Source organism: Vicugna pacos, chromosome 11 (genome assembly GCF_048564905.1).
Source record: "Vicugna pacos chromosome 11, VicPac4, whole genome shotgun sequence".
In the NCBI taxonomy this organism is placed as follows: domain Eukaryota; kingdom Metazoa; phylum Chordata; class Mammalia; order Artiodactyla; family Camelidae; genus Vicugna; species Vicugna pacos.
In genome coordinates, this window is record NC_132997.1 from 8,002,124 (window position 1) to 8,016,697 (window position 14,574).

The 14,574-nt window shown below is 57.5% G+C and overlaps 1 protein-coding gene across 2 annotated transcripts; it reads right to left on the reverse strand.

The window, feature by feature from the left end:
- Window positions 1-1,938: 1,938 nt before the first annotated feature.
- On the reverse strand, window positions 1,939-8,147 carry LOC107035233 (ral guanine nucleotide dissociation stimulator-like). Of its 2 annotated transcripts, none has more exons than XM_072970896.1 (8): window positions 7,928-8,147; window positions 7,417-7,527; window positions 6,588-6,781; window positions 5,892-5,951; window positions 4,748-4,941; window positions 4,424-4,547; window positions 4,062-4,155; window positions 1,939-2,361 (listed from the first exon to the last, which is right to left on the reverse strand). In XM_072970896.1, the coding sequence occupies exons 1-8, from the start codon at window positions 8,063-8,065 to the stop codon at window positions 2,104-2,106; spliced, it is 1,173 nt and encodes a 390-aa protein (XP_072826997.1). In that variant the 5' UTR covers window positions 8,066-8,147; the 3' UTR covers window positions 1,939-2,103. The 2 variants fall into 2 exon arrangements, with proteins under 2 accessions (XP_072826997.1, XP_072826998.1); XM_072970897.1 differs by lacking the exon at window positions 1,939-2,361 and adding an exon at window positions 3,550-3,737.
- Window positions 8,148-14,574: the final 6,427 nt, after the last annotated feature.

Consider the following 14,574-nt stretch of genomic DNA (forward strand, 5'->3'; position numbering starts at 1 on the left):
CCTGGCAAGAAGGAGGCCAGCTGACTCAACTTCTGCCTTCAAGAAGGATACTCTGGCCCTGGGCCGCTCTGGACGTGCCTATTTTTTTGTTGTTGTTTTTGTTATCAGTAGCTATCAGTTGCAGATGTGGGGCGTGGGGGTCTCCTGCTCTCCCTGGTTCTGGAGTCAAAACGACTCCCGAGAACCCTCTGTGGGCTGCAGCTGGGGCCTTCTGCAGCTACAGGCCATGTCCCAGTGGGAAGGGGCTGGACATGGAGTCTGAGTCCTTCCTGGCTGCGGCTGTGTGGCCTTGGGCAGGTCACTGTGCCCCTGTGAGCCTCTGTCTTCCTGTCTCCAGATGAGAATGCGCAGAGCGCCACCTTGTCAGGAGGACAGGCAGAAAGACAAGACTCAGGACAGACATGGGGTGGCTCAGTCCTGTCCCAAATGTCAAGGCGCCCATCTTGCTGGCTCTCAGGGATTCCAGGAAAGGACGGCCAGTTAGCCAGTGTACTTCCTGGGTGCAGGATCAGCACCCCCACACCCCTCTGCAGATCTTGTCCCTCTGGCCAGACACAAGGAGCCCCCACAGATCCTTCTGTGGCACCTGCTGTCCCCTGGACAGCACTGGTGGACAAGTGCCAACCTCAGCCCTGACTTTTGGCCACTGGCCAAGCGGTCAGGAAACCAGGCCACTCGCCGTCTCCACTGACAGGCCAGGCAGCCGTGGTGACAAAGGGAGTGGGTGCGAGGGGTGCTGTCTGACGGTTGGTGGGCCGCGTGCCGCGTGCCCTGCATTTGTCTCCCAGCCTTGTTTGACTGTTTCTCAGGAAGTTCCTGTGTTTATGAGAGCGTGTTTATTTCCAGAAGCCTTCTGGGCAGTGTGAGCGTCAGCATTAAACAGCAGCCACCATCTTACAGGATCCCGGCAGGATGCGCGCTCCCAGTTGCCGACCCCGACGGCCCTGGCCTCAGCATGGTTCTCCAGGCACTGGCAGTCTGTGCTCTGACTCGGTTACCCCCGTCCTTCCCGTGGCGAACAAGCCTGCATTATTCCAGCCCAGAGCCCCCCGTTCCATTTGTGAAGTCCAACCTGGAGGCTGAGCCAGCAGCCCCACCACGGCCTGCTCTCCCACAGAGGCCCCAGGCGACCCACTGGCCTTGAAATGCCTGAGCTGCAGGGCTGGGTAGTGGTGTGGCTGCCTAGCTGAGCCCAGACGCTTAGGACCAGAATTTGGGGAGGTCCTGGGAGCTGGCTGGACTCTGAGAGTGCAGGGCTGGGCCTTGGAGGGCCACTGAGACCAATCCCGCCCTCCACGGATGTGGAAACGGAGGCCTGTGGTTTGGACATGTATGCTAGCCGTTTTTTATTGTCTGTTTTCTGACACTTTGACACCTGGGTCCCACTGAGCCTGGAGGGGCTGCCCCTCCCAGGGCTAGTCAGTTCCTAGAGACAGTAGAAGATGCCAGTGAGCACACCCAGGGCGGGGACAGACAAGTAGGGGCAGCCCCTCCACCCAGAGATGCTTGAGTCCTCCCACCTGCTAGTCCTGCCTCCCTGTTGATCCCCATGGAAACCACAGGAGAGGCTCTTGCCCACTTTTCCCCTCCCCTGCCTCCTGACCCGCGAGGGCCCTGCTGATGCCCCTCCAAGGGCAGTGCCCCATCTGCACGGATGCTTCTCAGACCAGCCAGGGCCCGGCGGTCCAAGTGAGCCTACTTTGTGCGAGGCCAGGCTGCCACTGACTTCAAGACTTCAGAATGACATCTCAGATGCGAAGGGACACATCACAGGAATGTCCATCTAGTTTTCCTTCTAAGCCATGACTCAGGAGTAAAAGCAAAATATCATTGTGTTCAGATCCAAGAGACTCAGAGAGTTTGCCGCTGTCAGGCTGTCACTGAGAGTGAGAACGGGTGGATTGAAAAAAGAAGCGAATGAATCCCAGAAGGATCGAGTGGAGAGTGAGACACGGGGTGGGGGGAATGGGTGAGTGCAGGTCTGTCTGACAGTCATGACTGTGTAAATCAAGCATCAGGGGTTACTAAGAACAATTATCATGACTAATGAGAAGGCAAAACCCTCTGTGGTTCAGTGTTGTGTCCTGGCCACCACCAGCCACCCTACCAGGGCGCAGGAAGCCTGAGCTGAGGTAGAAAGGGCAGAAAAAAATCTATAAACTTGTCATTCGTACCCATCTGTGTAAGAAGAACTGCACACCATGAGCAAGTGGGATTGATTCCTGGAATGCAGGATGGCTTCACCTTAGAAAAATGCATGACTGTACTCCATTCCATTAACAGTGTGAGGAGAAAACACAGGACCATCTCAACGAATGCCGAGAAAGAAATGGGTGAGTTCACCACCATCTTCTGAATTTCCTGGAAACATGAGAAATTTCAAGAGTCATATTGAAATTCAAGGGTCACAAGGTTATTTTTTTTTCAATTACCCTAGCCCAACTGGATAATAACAATTTTTAGAAGTATCACAGCATTATATACTGCGTTATAGCACAATATCACTTCACTCCGTTCCTCATGTAATGCGTCAGGTCTTTTAGAGCCTCATCAGAGAAATGGCTAAATTTAGTAGGGATGCTCATTGCAAGAAAAACATGCTTCTTTTATGCCATCGATTTAACATGGATTGTTGCAGAGAAACCGCCCCCCCCCCCCCGCATTATGACAGTCATGCAGAGCGGTATTTCTCCATGTGGTGACTGATTCATAAATTCAGTCCCATCGTGAAACTTCAGGTCCGTAGGATCTAATATTCTGACTTTGGATCCCTGAGGGAGTCAGAGGTGTCCCCTGAGACCTAGAGTGCAGAGCCACACAGTAGGAGAGTCAAGGGGGCCAAAATGAGAACAGAAGTGAGAGCAGATGCTGAGATGTGATGTGGGAGAGCCCTGGGATCATGTGGGTCCTGGCTGAGGGGCTCTGTGGGAAGGTCTTCAGGAGTAAAGGGCCTGGCAGGGGAGGAAGGTGCCTAGGTTTGATGACTTCCTGTCAGGAAAGCTCCAGGAGAGTCCCCATTTCAAATACATTCCCCTAACCTGTCCTATCTTCCCTCCCAACTCTATTCACTCAGCAGTACACGTCCATCTTCTTGGCCAAGTGCTGGGCGAGAGACCTGTAATATGCTCAAGTCCAAGGTGTAGACTCTGCTCCCAGGTTGCTGAGCGTTCCTTATAATACAATCCAGGGAAAGCCGTTGTAGGTAGAGGAGCAGGTAATTGAAATCAAAACCTGTCCCTCTCCCACAGTTCTTATCATCACTGTTCTTTCTTCTGACACTTTAGGATACACGGGATTGTAGCAAAGCGCCCCAGGCGAAAGCAGACTCAGTGCTCTGGGGATAGAAGTCGATGAGGACCCACCTTGGCTGTGCTGAGCAGGAGACCTTCCCCGGTGAGTGACTCCCACTGAGACCTACTGCCCCGCTTCAATTGTCTCCTAGGGATTCAGGGACAACCCCACTGTCCTGTGAGCAGACCGCTTTCTACCCAAATCTACATCACACGCACACAAGGCAACATGAATTAAAATATCTCTTGTACATTGCACTGATTGTCAAAGTCTTTTATTTAAATAGATATTTACAAACGCAGACGGTTGGAGGGAGAGAGGAAGGGACAGAGGTGGACACAGATGGGGGCTGGACACAGAAGAACACACGTCTGTGTATCCCAAGTGACAACTTCCACTCAGTGGCTCAATTGCTGTTTGTGAATGAAGGTGTATTGAGATTAGACCTGAAACGAGATTGAAGGAAAAAACCAAACCTCTATAGCTTAAAGGAATCCTCACTTTCTAAAACATGTTCTGAGGAGGGCTAAATTGGGAAGGACCACTTTGGAATGGAACAGTGTTTCTCAGAAGCAGTGACATCCCTCCCTCTGGTGGCCGTATGGGGAATGGCATGTGAACCGCTGGCTCCATGGATGTCGGACAAACAGGCAACATTCACACAAACACAAAATCAGTCTCACTGCTGGGAAAAAACAAATCCTCTAAGATCAAAATTTGGGGTTGCCTTCTAAGTCCTTGTCTTGATCATGACATGGGCGGCCACTTACCAAGGGTGGGGTCTCAGGGAGTGTTGGCGGAGGCCCTGAGCTGGGCCCTGGGCCCACAGCAGACAAGAGAGAGGAGGCCGCTGCCTCACAGGACCTGCAGGGAGAGGGTGGGAATGTGCTGGGGCCACTTGGCCACATCCCCGCCCTGTGTGTCTGGTGCAGAGAAGTGAGTCTATCCAAACAGAGACATGTAGGGCACTTTGATGTTTCTATTAACAATAAAACACAGACACAACAAGCCGCAAGGAATATGTTATCACCTCTAAGAATAATCCGGAATTCTAAATCACAGACACCTCAAGGACAGTGGGCGTCCCGGCCCTGAAGGCGACGGGTGGCAGCCGAGCTGGACTGATACTTACAGCGCGTCCCTCTGCTCTGGATCTGGCTCTGGCTCTGGCTCTGGCTCTGGCGCTGTCGCAGGCGGGAGAGCTGGAGCTGGCTCTCCACCCAGAGGGGTTTCCCCAGCGGGTCCTGGAGCTGGTGCTGTAGCTCCAAGAAGGGAAACTCTCATCAGTAGGACTGCTTTCCCACGGGTCTCCCAAAGCCAGGGGAGCCCTCACTGCTACTCAGTCAAATCTCACTCCAGGATTCCACCCCCAGGGAGTCTTCCCAGACTCTGCTCTGTGGGGTCCAGTGCCTTCCCCTCCCCACCCACCAGATCCCCCACCCTGCATCCTCCTCACCATCACTGTCTGCCTCTGGGAGTTCCAGTTGCTCCAGCTGTGCCAGGAGGAGGTGGGCCTGCCGCTCCAGGTCTGAGCCAGGCATGCTGAGCTCGACGTAAGCAACAACGGTCTTCAAGCATGGGAATTCTGGAGGCTGGTGGAAATCGTCTGGGTACTGGAACATCCAGGTGCCCAGGATGGAGGCCATGGCCCTGGGGGTAGTCAGGGGGACACCAGAGTCAGAGCCTTGGCCGTTCCTACCACGTTGGGCTCCCAGGTTAGCCCTGCAGGGACCTGGGCCTTTTTGCCTTTGGCTCCTGCCCATCCAGAGGCCGGCTCTGCTCCATGTCCCATCTCAGCTGGCAGTGTGGGCAGAGGCGGGCTTGGACACAGAGGAGGGGCTGCTACAAGCCTTCTGAAGGGACAGCCCTGGCTCAATGGCGTGACCACCTGTCCACCGCTTCAGGGACACCTGTCACACTGCTATGTCCCTCTCCCTGCCCCTCCCCACTGGATGGCACGTCTGTGAGGACAGGCAGGCTGTGTGCTCTGGCCACTGCCCTCTAAGGGACACAGGAACTGCTCTATGAGTGCCTGAGCCAGGAGGGAACAGACAGGCTGTGTCGGCCATCCAGGCTGCCCACGGGCCTCCTCACTCCTCAGACTTTAGCTCCTGCACCTGCTGGCTGCAGAATCCTCCAGGGACCCTGCCTGGGTCTCCTCATGCCCCTGCCACTCAGCATCATCAGGATGGGCTCAGCTGTCCCCTGAGGCTCCCTGGGTCCCCTGAGCACCAGCTGAGTCCCCACCATTGAGGCTCCCCTAGATGGTGGGCAGGATGCTCTCCACCCCTCGTGTTCTGTGTCTCCCAAAGGGCGTGTGGGCAGGGATGGGATGGATAGGGGATGCTTGTGGGTTTTCTTCACTTTTGACTCTGTCCTCTGACCTCCCAGATGCCCCTCACAGCGCCACAGTCCCATCCACAGCTCTCTGGGTCTCGTCTCTTCTTTGCCAGGGGAAGCCCTAGGACTTCTGCTCTCAAGCCAGACTCGCAGGATATGCGGGATCCAGGATTCCGCCCACCTCTGCCCAACCAGAGAGCCCAGAGCTTCACACACTATTTGGGGAAGGAATCCTTCCCGCTTCAATCCAAGAGACTCACTCTTTCAGCTGGTGCAGGGGTCCCCCGTCCTCTTCTGTAACAGGGAGGACGCATCCGTATCTAGAGGAGAGCAGGAAGGCGTCACATGCACTGTCCCGAGCACACTAGCTGGATGTGCTGTCTAGTGTGACAGTGTGACACCCGAGAGAATGGAAGCCCTGGAGGGCAGGGCTGATGTCTGCTCGATGCATTAAATGATGGTTGTTCCTAGAAAAGCCCCTGTCCCTGGGGGCCCTTCCTATACATTTGAGGAATGAGTGAGTGAGCCCACCTGGCCCCACGGCGCACATCTGAGTGGGCCTGGGACCCCACTTGTCCCTCCCAGGGATCCCTGCTCTCACTCTCCCAGGACAGGGACAGCTAATGGCATCACAGATCCCCTTTGAAATGGGAAAACAGTTGCGCCCAAGGCCGAAGTCCCAGTGACACAGGAGGCAGACGCTAGCCCTTGGGCAGGAGGACAATGACAAATTCGCACAACCACAGCCCCGCCAGCTGCCCTTTCCGTGAGCCAGGTCCCTGGAGAGCACCTTCCATGAAGGTCTCCCTCTGTTCCTACCCTCCTAGGGCCTGATCCTCTCTTGACCCCAGTGTTCAGGGGGGACCCTGAGGCTCAGAGAGGTAGAGGAACAATGCCTCATGGCACTGCTGGTAGGTGGCCAGGTCCCCAATGTCCCATGAAGACACAGTGCTCACCTTCGGAACAGATGGTCCAGCACCTGCTGGGCGGTGGCAAAAGTTCGATAACTGCCCAGAAATGTGTTCACATAGGATGGCTGGCCGCCCAGGACGGCAGGCACCAGCTTTGCCACCAGCTTCTCCAGCCTGTGTCGCCGGAGGCTCCAAGCCCTGTAGGCCTCATCCCTGCTCCCTGATGGTCCAGCTCCCCCCTGGGGTGGAAGGAGGAGAGACATGAATCAGAGGCAGCACCGGGGACCCCCTGGCTCTTGGGGCTGGAGATTAGACCGAATGCTCAAGCCTCAAGCTGTTGTGCCTGAGGTGGAACAGGGGAGCCCTGAGCAGATCCAAGGTTCTCAGCATCATCAGTACCAGGGGTGAAGGGCGATGATGAAATGCATCAGTGTCTCGGATCCCTGTGTCGGCACCGCAGTGCCGGCCCCTCCCTGCCTGCACCACTTCATCCCCGTGACTGCTGTCACAACACCCCGTTCAAGGGATGAGAACACAGCAGCTGAGCCTGGGCTGGGAGGGCTCAGGGTCTTCAGGTGAATGTGGACACTTGGGGATGGAGAAGAAACAGGACAACGTGTAGAAAAATGCAGAAATACCCTTGACTTTACGTATACTGAAGTTCTGTCCGAGTCTCTTTCTGAGATTCGGACTCGTACGTGGGCACTGACTTTGCGTCTGGCCAAGGCAGGTCCTGGGTTGTGACGGCAGATGGGGGAGACGGGGCATCAGATCCCTTTGCCAGCAGCTCTCTTAAGAGGCAGCCCAGGGGAGAAGTGGGGCAGCAGCGGGGCCCGGGGCTTCCTGGGTGTGGAGTCTCCTCGCTCACACTCACCCTGAGCGCGTCCTGGGCTCTGCTGCTGTCGTGGGGCACCTGCGCCTCCTGCAGGGAGGTGGAGCGGGGATCTCCGTGGACCAGGTCCTGTCCCGTCCCGTGTGTGGAGTCCTGTAAATACAGTGCCCAGAGGCCAGGCAGGAGCCTCAGAGCCCTGTCTGCTTCTCCGACCCATAAGACATCTGCAGTCGTGACACACATCCACCACTGTCTGCACAGACCTCCTTCAGGGGCAGAAAAGCTGACAGAGTGGGAGCCTTGTATTCCCATTGACACAGAGAAGATGCCCCCCAGGGGTCCTCTATCCCCCTTATCAGCCCTGTCCTTGGGTGCGGCCATGACAGGACCCCCAGGTCACCAAGTGTTCAACAAGCCATTCCTGCCCAGAGGGGACACCTCCTCTCAAGTCCCCCTTCAGCGACATGGAGATGAGGGAAAGCGGGCCTGCCCAGGGAGGGCCCCCAATGGAGGCCGGTCCCAGACTGGCCTTCTCCAGGCCACCCAGCGTTACCTTAGGTGACCTCCTCAAAATAGGCCACAGGCGCCTGGGTGGAGGGTTCCACAGACGCCTGCAGCCACCGAAGAACCTCGCAGTCCAGGGTTTCCTGGCGGAGAAGCCCCGGGAGACCGGGAAACAAGAGGAGAACATCCTGTGTCTTCAACTGTCTCCAGCCAAGTGCACTGGCTCTGGAGCCGTCGTTAGAATGTGGGTGCCTGGTAACCAGGTTCCATTTCGGTTGGGGTCTGTTAAGGATGTGATGTCACTTCCTGGGGTCCACTTCCTGGAACCCCCTCCTCAGACAACACCTCCACACACAGCCCTCTGGGCTGCTGCCTGCTCACGCCCTTCTCCACGCGAACCCGCACCTTGCACAGTTAGAGCAGCCCCGCCGTCTCTATAGCTGCCGGGGAGGGTCTGCATGCAGCTTTGAGGAGACGCCCTGGCTTCCAGAATCCACTCCTCATCCTTACCTGTTCTCCATCCTGGGGAAGTCCTGGTGTGTGTCCAGGCCAGTGTGTCTCCCTAGCTGCCCAGTGGGAATGATTCTAGAAAGTACTTCTAGGGATGTCCTCAGGTGCAAGTGGAATAAGGCCTAAAAAATTGGAGAGTCATGTCACCTGTAGGTGTTGCCTGCGACCCAACTTATCTTCCTCTGACTTCCTCCTCCGTGTCTGTTCCTCTTATGATGGGACGCGATAATTCTTATTCAATGTCATTGTACACGGGTGTCAATGTGAGTGTCTTTGTGTGTGTGTGTGTGTGTGTGTGTGTGTGTGTGTGTATGTGTGTGTAAACCAGTGCTCACACTCTGTGTCGCCAGTAGGAAACAGTCCCCACACAGGAGAAATGGGCAATAGCATCCTGAGGTCTGAGGGTTTCGGTTCTCTAAGGCAAACCGAGTGAGAAAGCCTGAGGCCCTTGCTGGAAGGTTAGAGCTCATGAGTCAAGGTCACGCAGGTAGCAGGGCTGGAACTGGGATTAGAGACAGCCTGTGTCCACTGTGCACACTCAGTAGCACAGTCCTGGGAGCAGGAAAACTGTCCACTTGTCTGATTACACAGTCTGGCAGGCTGAACTTCTCCAGCTGGATATGCAGTGACCCAGGGACAGATGGGCAGATGGTGGCTCACATCAGTAGAGTGACGTGACCATCTCATAGGCTGCTTCCACGCATTCAGGGAGCTTCCGTCCAGGTAGGAGGAAGGCCAGCGAGTAAACTGAATGACAAGGAAGGATGTGATCAGGAAGTAATAATTGTTCTGATGGACTACAATGGGGACGTGAGAGAGAGCAAGGCCACGGGCAGCATGGCATGGAGGAAATGGCAGTAGGGGCCTCATGACCCGGGGGCCCAAGATTCTCAACTCGGCATCAGAGATAGCAAGGTCAGGGCGAGAGGGGGTGCCCACCCACAGGGAGCTGGCCTCTACCTCTAGCTCCGTGTGGCGGTCTGGCCTAGCTGCTTACCAAGGTCACGTCCTCCTGTTCGTGGGCACAGATGCAGCTGGACTCCATTTCCCGGCCTCCCTCGCAGTCGGGCATGCTCAGCTGTTGAGGTCTGACGGTGGCATGTGAACTTCAGCACAGCCCATGAAAATCTCCCACACGTTCTCCTTCACGTCCTTGAGACCTGAGAAGCCATATGTCGAAATGATAGATTCAGTGGATAAAATGAACCTGGATCCCTGAACTCTGGCTAGGAGAAGAGCTACCCACCAAGGAAGATAAACCCCTTTTGGACATTACGCAAGTGAAGAAAAGCCCGGGATTGTATTAAGCCACTGAGATAGTGGGGGTTCCATGTTCAGGCAGCTCACACGAGACTGATTCACGGAAGTCACTGTGTCATTGTCACGGCTGCTCATTTGGCCCGTTCTCAGCCTTATCATATTACCACTTACCTTTGTACTTTCAGGGCACTTTTCCTTCCTATAGGTCCCACTCCCTCAACTGGGATGGCAACAGGGCAGTCAGAGTTTTGCCCTTGTAAGGTGAGTGCTCTCTCTGGTCTCTGCTCCTTAGAGTGGATTCTGCCTTCACTGCTGTAGCATGTCAATGGATGCTCTTAGGGCCCTTGAAGCCATTTGTACTTTTCGGTGCTTTCTCTTTCAGCTCGCTTAGACGACTTGCTTTCTAGACTAGCACGAATACAGTCCTTATCTCAGTCCTTCCCCGAATTGTGATCATGTCTGAACTAGCGGGGCCCGGCTGAGTAGGACAGAACTGCCCAGACGCTGCTGTAGCTGCTTATTTCCATGTCCGACTGTACGCTTTTTCAGGAGAAGGAGTATTTCTTGGGCACCAGGCACAGTATCAGGCACACAGGAGGCGTTCAACGAATGCTCGCTGAAGGAACGAGTAGGGTCACTCCATGTGCTCAAACACACCGGGATGCTATGGAAAGAATCCGCAGCTTTTTCTTTCCCCCTCCCCTTTTTGGTATTTTATTTAAAAAGGTTGATTTATATAGACAGGTATTTGGGCAATTAATTAATCTTTCTTTATCATTTGGTCAATTTTCCGTGGAGAGCACAATGTTTCAGTGATACATGAACATACATATATTCTTTGGAAAATGTCTTTGGCTGTGAGCTACCACAAGATCTCGTATGTATTTCCCTGTGCTATACAGTATAATCTTGTTCATCTATTCTGCATCTGCCTGTCAGTATCTGCACATTCCAACTCCCAGGTTGTCCCGTCCCACGCCCCTCCCCCTTGGCAGCCACAAGTTTGTTTTCTATTTCTATGAGTGTGTCTGTTTTGTATTTATGCTGTTTTCTGTTTTTCCTTTTTTTTTTTTTTTCCATCCAAACCATCTTTAAAGCGACAGCCTAGGGAAGCCTGCTCCCAAGATGTCGAAGGCGTGGCCTGGGCCGCGCGCGGAATTGGGGCGGGGCGGGGAGGGGCGGTATGAGCTGTGCCTGGAGGGCCAGAACAGGAGGGGAGAAATCTGCAGTGGAGGGGCAGGGGAAGGGGTGGGCCAGGAGCGGGGAGCCCGGTTGGGGCGGTCTAGGCTGGGCTGGGTGAGCCAGGGCGGCGGGCGGAGGCGGCTGCTGCGCAGGGAGCCTGGGGCTGGGTTCGTTCTCGGCCATGCCAGGCGAGCCTGGGCTTGGGGCGGGGGGCGATCTCGGCTGCAGCCGGACAGCTGGTGTGGGGGGCGGCCTTGGCCGCGCGGGGAGAGCCGGGACGCGGGGAGAGCCGGGGCCGGGGTCGTTCTCGGCCGCGCTGGGAGAGCCTGGGCATGGGGCGGGGGGCGATCACGGCTGCGGCGGGACAGCTGGGGCGGGGGTCGTTCTCGGCCGCGACGGGAAAGCCGCTGCATGCGGCGGGGGGCGATCTCGGCTGCAGCGGGACAGCTGGTGTTGGGGGCGGCCTTGGTCGCGCGGGGGGAGCCGCGGCGCAGGGACAGCTGGGGTGGGGGGCGTCCTCGGCCGCGCGGGGAGAGCCAAGGCAGGGAGCGGCCTCGGCCGGGCGTGGAGAGCCAGTGCGGGAGTCGTTCTCGGGCGCGCATGGAAAGCCGGGGCTGGGGCGGGGGGCGATCTCGGCTGCGGCTGTACAGTGTAGTACGGAGGTGGCCTCTGCCGCGCGGGCAGACCCTGGCCGCGTGGAGAGCAGGGGCGCGGGCGGCCTCCGCCGCGCCGGGGGAGCTGGGGCATGGGGCGGGGGCCGATCTCGGCTGCGGCGTGAGAGATGTGGTGGGAGGCGGCCTTGGCCGCGCGTGGAGAGCCCGGGCGCGGGGAGAGCCGGGGTCGGGGTCGTTCTCGGCCTCGCCGGGAGAGCCTGGGCATGGGGCGGGGGGCGATCACGCCTGCAGCGGGACAGCTGGGGCGGGGGTCGGTCTCGGCCGCGCCGGGAAAGCCATTGTGTGGGACGGGGCGATCTCGTCTGCGGCTGTACACTCTGGTCCGGGGGTGTCCTCTGCCGCGCAGGAATAGCCGGGGCGCGGGGAGAGCCGGGGCGCGGGGAGAGCCGGGCCGGGGGTCGTTCTCGGCCGCGCCGGGAAAGCCGGGGCATGGGGCGATGGGCGATTATGGCTGCGGCGGGACAGCTGGGGTGGGGGGCGGCCTTGTCGGCGCGGGGAGAGCCGGGGCGCCTGGAGAGCCGGGGCGGGGGTCAGTCTCCGCTGCGCAGATCATGGCGGGTTGGGCCTGCGGGCGGGATCCTGTGGGCAGAGCTGAGCTGCCTGCCGAGACTGTTGAGAGGCGCGGGACTCCCGGATGCTTGGCCTGAGGTGGCGGCTGGGGGCTCGGTGCCTGCCTGGAGGCCGCAGGGAGAAGGCGGGCCTGGGGCTGGGGCTGGGGCTGGGGCTGGCGTCCCTCCAGCTCCGAGAAGGGACCCGCGCCCGCGCACTACCAGCTAGTCTTCACCTGCAATGTATGTGGGACTGGGTCCTCCAAGCATATCTCCAAGCTTGCCTATCACCAGGGTGTGGTCATTGTGACCTGTCCTGCCTGCCAGACCCACCACACCATCCCCGACAACCTGGGGTGCTTCTCGGACCTGGATGGGAAGAGGAATATTAAAGAAATCCTGGCAGCCAGAAGGGAGAAGGTATGACAAGTGGCTGGCAAGGGGGTCCAGGAGCTTGTTTTAGAGGCTGCGGGGTCCCCCAAGCCACCAGTGCCGTGGCAGGTGCTGAGGACCAGGATCCCACCCAACCTGGCAAGAAGGAGGCCAGCTGACTCAACTTCTGCCTTCAAGAAGGATACTCTGGCCCTGGGCCGCTCTGGACGTGCCTATTTTTTTGTTGTTGTTTTTGTTATCAGTAGCTATCAGTTGCAGATGTGGGGCGTGGGGGTCTCCTGCTCTCCCTGGTTCTGGAGTCAAAACGACTCCCGAGAACCCTCTGTGGGCTGCAGCTGGGGCCTTCTGCAGCTACAGGCCATGTCCCAGTGGGAAGGGGCTGGACATGGAGTCTGAGTCCTTCCTGGCTGCGGCTGTGTGGCCTTGGGCAGGTCACTGTGCCCCTGTGAGCCTCTGTCTTCCTGTCTCCAGATGAGAATGCGCAGAGCGCCACCTTGTCAGGAGGACAGGCAGAAAGACAAGACTCAGGACAGACATGGGGTGGCTCAGTCCTGTCCCAAATGTCAAGGCGCCCATCTTGCTGGCTCTCAGGGATTCCAGGAAAGGACGGCCAGTTAGCCAGTGTACTTCCTGGGTGCAGGATCAGCACCCCCACACCCCTCTGCAGATCTTGTCCCTCTGGCCAGACACAAGGAGCCCCCACAGATCCTTCTGTGGCACCTGCTGTCCCCTGGACAGCACTGGTGGACAAGTGCCAACCTCAGCCCTGACTTTTGGCCACTGGCCAAGCGGTCAGGAAACCAGGCCACTCGCCGTCTCCACTGACAGGCCAGGCAGCCGTGGTGACAAAGGGAGTGGGTGCGAGGGGTGCTGTCTGACGGTTGGTGGGCCGCGTGCCGCGTGCCCTGCATTTGTCTCCCAGCCTTGTTTGACTGTTTCTCAGGAAGTTCCTGTGTTTATGAGAGCGTGTTTATTTCCAGAAGCCTTCTGGGCAGTGTGAGCGTCAGCATTAAACAGCAGCCACCATCTTACAGGATCCCGGCAGGATGCGCGCTCCCAGTTGCCGACCCCGACGGCCCTGGCCTCAGCATGGTTCTCCAGGCACTGGCAGTCTGTGCTCTGACTCGGTTACCCCCGTCCTTCCCGTGGCGAACAAGCCTGCATTATTCCAGCCCAGAGCCCCCCGTTCCATTTGTGAAGTCCAACCTGGAGGCTGAGCCAGCAGCCCCACCACGGCCTGCTCTCCCACAGAGGCCCCAGGCGACCCACTGGCCTTGAAATGCCTGAGCTGCAGGGCTGGGTAGTGGTGTGGCTGCCTAGCTGAGCCCAGACGCTTAGGACCAGAATTTGGGGAGGTCCTGGGAGCTGGCTGGACTCTGAGAGTGCAGGGCTGGGCCTTGGAGGGCCACTGAGACCAATCCCGCCCTCCACGGATGTGGAAACGGAGGCCTGTGGTTTGGACATGTATGCTAGCCGTTTTTTATTGTCTGTTTTCTGACACTTTGACACCTGGGTCCCACTGAGCCTGGAGGGGCTGCCCCTCCCAGGGCTAGTCAGTTCCTAGAGACAGTAGAAGATGCCAGTGAGCACACCCAGGGCGGGGACAGACAAGTAGGGGCAGCCCCTCCACCCAGAGATGCTTGAGTCCTCCCACCTGCTAGTCCTGCCTCCCTGTTGATCCCCATGGAAACCACAGGAGAGGCTCTTGCCCACTTTTCCCCTCCCCTGCCTCCTGACCCGCGAGGGCCCTGCTGATGCCCCTCCAAGGGCAGTGCCCCATCTGCACGGATGCTTCTCAGACCAGCCAGGGCCCGGCGGTCCAAGTGAGCCTACTTTGTGCGAGGCCAGGCTGCCACTGACTTCAAGACTTCAGAATGACATCTCAGATGCGAAGGGACACATCACAGGAATGTCCATCTAGTTTTCCTTCTAAGCCATGACTCAGGAGTAAAAGCAAAATATCATTGTGTTCAGATCCAAGAGACTCAGAGAGTTTGCCGCTGTCAGGCTGTCACTGAGAGTGAGAACGGGTGGATTGAAAAAAGAAGCGAATGAATCCCAGAAGGATCGAGTGGAGAGTGAGACACGGGGTGGGGGGAATGGGTGAGTGCAGGTCTGTCTGACAGTCA